Genomic DNA, 3,542 nt, shown 5'->3' on the forward strand with positions numbered 1-3,542 from the left:
CTTGGATTACGCAGTTCAGTTCTGGTCACTGTACTACAGAATGGATATAGAATCCCTAGAAAGAATTCAGAGGGGAATGACAAGACTAATCCCGGGCATTATTAAAATGGCTTTTCAAAATTTACATGGATTTTTTACGATTATCCACCTATAAAGATTGGAATATGAAATAATTTTATGTAAGATAGAAAATGTTGACCGTGACCTTGGCCTGTTCTATGCTGTACTTAAAAACATTCAAGTCAGAATCATGAACTCTAATCTAGAAGAACTGAGAAATGCAGAGACCTGGCAGTTGCAGCATTAGTAAATATGGCAAATTTTGTGACAAGAGGTACCGGTATGGCCAGCATAAGGACAGAACCAGACAATGTGATGTAGTCGTGGCCAGAATTAGGCTAGGATAGACACATCTGGCAAGTTAGTAACGCTGTACCCATACCGGAACACTTAGCATGTAAACTTTGTGATAAACCTTTAAAGCATACACTTGAACACTATATTATTGAATGTGACACTGTCAAAGACTTCAGGCCACCTGGTTTATTGCATCATGAACTTTGTAATTACTACATTGAATCGGGGGTGCTTGAGGACATTCTTGCTGTTTATCCCAAATTTGCTAGCCCACATTGATCAGTCTTCAATTAGAATATGACGTCCAATGTATATGAACCACTGTCCGCTTGGCAATGAACAGTGACATCACCCACATGACTCTGACCTATATATACTGCTAATGAATATGATGTATTTCTTTGTGTACGAACCTCTTTCCTGCATGGCAGGACTAAAAACTATGAAACCTATACCTTTCTTGGTCAGATCTTGTTACATCATCGATAAATTTTACCATAGACAAATTAATTTTCCCGGTGTTGTAGAAATTACAACAAAAGTTCATCGGGCGATAACATATATTTTCTAAAAAGCAAAGAATTTCTATTAATTAACATGGAATTGAAATATATATTTGGTTACAGGATGAGCCGAGCATTATGTACCAGTTGTTGGCCCGATTTTCTCCCCACGGTAAAGAGATTCAGGAGCTGGGCATCTCACCAATCCTCGAATTATTTGCTGTGTGTGTCCACAAAGACTATGGCGGTCGCGGCATCGCGGCCATGATCATCAAGGTAATTGTGCATGTTAACTTATAGGAGAAGTATATTGAAAATCACAGTTATTAAACCTAAAACAATGCTAAATATTCCTCAGAGGAGGTACTAAATACCATCACCTTGACACTTGACATTGGTTTATTTGAACACAGTGACAGTATTATCTCCTTCTAATATCTTGCTGTGTGTTTCGAGTATCCTGATGTAGTTCCTTTAATTCTCTTTCCAACTCTACGATATCCTCTATCTCACATTTGTCCAACTTACATAAACAACATACAGTACAGTTGAACTTATTTTCAAAGATACCACAAACAAAAACTACAAAGATAATGGTCCGATTAAGCCTTAAAAAGAAAATGATGCTTTTCACTAGGAGGGGAAACTTTATTTTCACATTACTATAAGTCAATGGACGTTAGTTCAAACAGATTATAGTACAATTGGTCTGTTTCATTTAAGGCGTCTTTCATACCATAAAATAACCAAACTATATTCAACTTGGGTATGCTGGTAAAGAAACTATTCACTTTATAGTATGTAATATTATTTTTGCAGGCACTTCCTTCTGTTTAGTTTGAATTTAAAAAGGTAAATAAAGAGAAACTTCTTAATTACTTCTGACAACTTAGGTTTTTGGATCTGCCTGATACCAAAAACCGTTATAATTTACAATCACTACGTGTTTCAGAAAACCCTGGAGCTTGGGGATGAGCAAGGCTGCCGTTTAGCAGTAGTTCAGATCGCCAATAGCTTGTCGGAGAAGATCTACAATCGCTTGAATTTTCAAACATTTAAGGTGCTCGACCTAGACACAGTAGCTGATGAATTTGATCTTGACACCTCAATCATACCTGGTGAAACTATATTGAGTCTGATGGTCAAAAATCTCCCCAGCAAGACCTCAAACCCACACCCTCAGTAAAACGATATATATATATATATATATATATATATATATATATATATATATATATATATATATATATATATATATATATATATATATATATATATATATATATATATATATATATATATAATAGGCAGGAATTCTACTTATTGGGGTTTTTGAGTTACAGTGGACGGTAATGCAGTGGATGCGCCCCTCGGAGAATACCGAACCATCACAAACACAATTTATTAGTTTGACTGGAGATTCTGTGATTGGGGATAAAGAGATGCACTGGAAGGGGATAACACTTCTATTCCTTACAACATTACAGACGGAATCAATAATTATAATTGTACACAAGCACTAGATTAACTTCTTAGCGTGGCTTACAACACTACAGACGGAATCAATAATTGTACGCAAGCACTAGAGTACTTCTTAGCATGGCTTACAACACTACAATGGAAACAAAAGTTGTACAAGGCACCAACAAAAATTGTTAAAAGATATTAATTGCACCTATTACGAACCACGCCATCTATTGTGTCATGATCTAACTACCCAGCACTACCGAGCAACCCCATCTAGGGACGCGACCCGAGTATGACTAGTCTTAGTCACCACTCGGGGTTTCCTTTCTCCATATCCTGGTTGTTGCGTCACCTCCTCCAACTCTTCCTCATCAGCTCCGGATCGAGGAGAGTTCAGTTCACTCTGGGAAGTGACCACACTTGGATTACCTATCCTGGAAACCTACGGCACAGTGACTACCTACCATCTTCTTCAATACTCAGCCCTACTCGTCAGACACTTCAGCACCGCACTTGAGTATTGTAACCCTATATTACCTCCCACCTCCACTTGCTTCAGATTGTTGTATGTTGTATAAATATGTATATACTGTTAAGCCAATGTTGCGTATGTTTAAGTTAAGTATGGTTAAGGGTGAATTATAGAAAGCTGGATATTTTGTTAAGGAATTTATTGTACTTTATTATACACAACAAAAACTCGCATCCTTTGTCTACCCTTTTATAGTCAGATTGTCTTTGTTTGTTTAGTTTTTTTATTGTTGTTGCCTGTTGGGATCTGGGTAGACTTTTAACTATATTCTAAACCAGTTTCTTAATCCCCAACTCGTAACAAATGGCGACCGTGACAGGACCCGACCTTAAGTGTCATATTTCTTCCTCCCTTGTTACTCCTTGTTAATTATTCCTCCCAGTCACTTCTGTTCACAATTGCTTTACGGTGGTTTAAAGTTCCCTTCATATGTGTGTGCATATATTGGTATTATCGTACAGTAAGAGTGACAGACGTAGGATATTAGGTTCTGAGTGTCATAAGGCTTACCTGTTATTACACATAGGCAGTCGTGTAGTAAGTCTTATCGAGTGTAGGGAAGAATCCGGATCTGTTTAATGCCGTACTCTCGCTCCAGAGTAGGCTGTTCCATAGTCACTAGTTTAGAGTGAAGTGATATCTTGGGACGCCCCGCTCTACCAGGACCCCATAATTATAAAGCC

General features: G+C 37.5%; 1 protein-coding gene across 1 annotated transcript; it reads left to right on the top strand.

Moving 5' to 3' along the window:
* Positions 1-954: 954 nt before the first annotated feature.
* On the top strand, positions 955-2,098 carry LOC121861874. The gene is made up of 2 exons (XM_042359774.1): positions 955-1,136; positions 1,813-2,098. The coding sequence occupies exons 1-2, from the start codon at positions 999-1,001 to the stop codon at positions 2,044-2,046; spliced, it is 372 nt and encodes a 123-aa protein (XP_042215708.1). The 5' UTR covers positions 955-998; the 3' UTR covers positions 2,047-2,098.
* The last annotated feature ends 1,444 nt before the right edge of the window (positions 2,099-3,542 follow it).

The sequence above is a fragment of the Homarus americanus genome, unplaced genomic scaffold, assembly GCF_018991925.1.
Source record: "Homarus americanus isolate GMGI-L3 unplaced genomic scaffold, GMGI_Hamer_2.0 scaffold35230, whole genome shotgun sequence".
Taxonomy (NCBI): Eukaryota; Metazoa; Arthropoda; class Malacostraca; order Decapoda; family Nephropidae; genus Homarus; species Homarus americanus.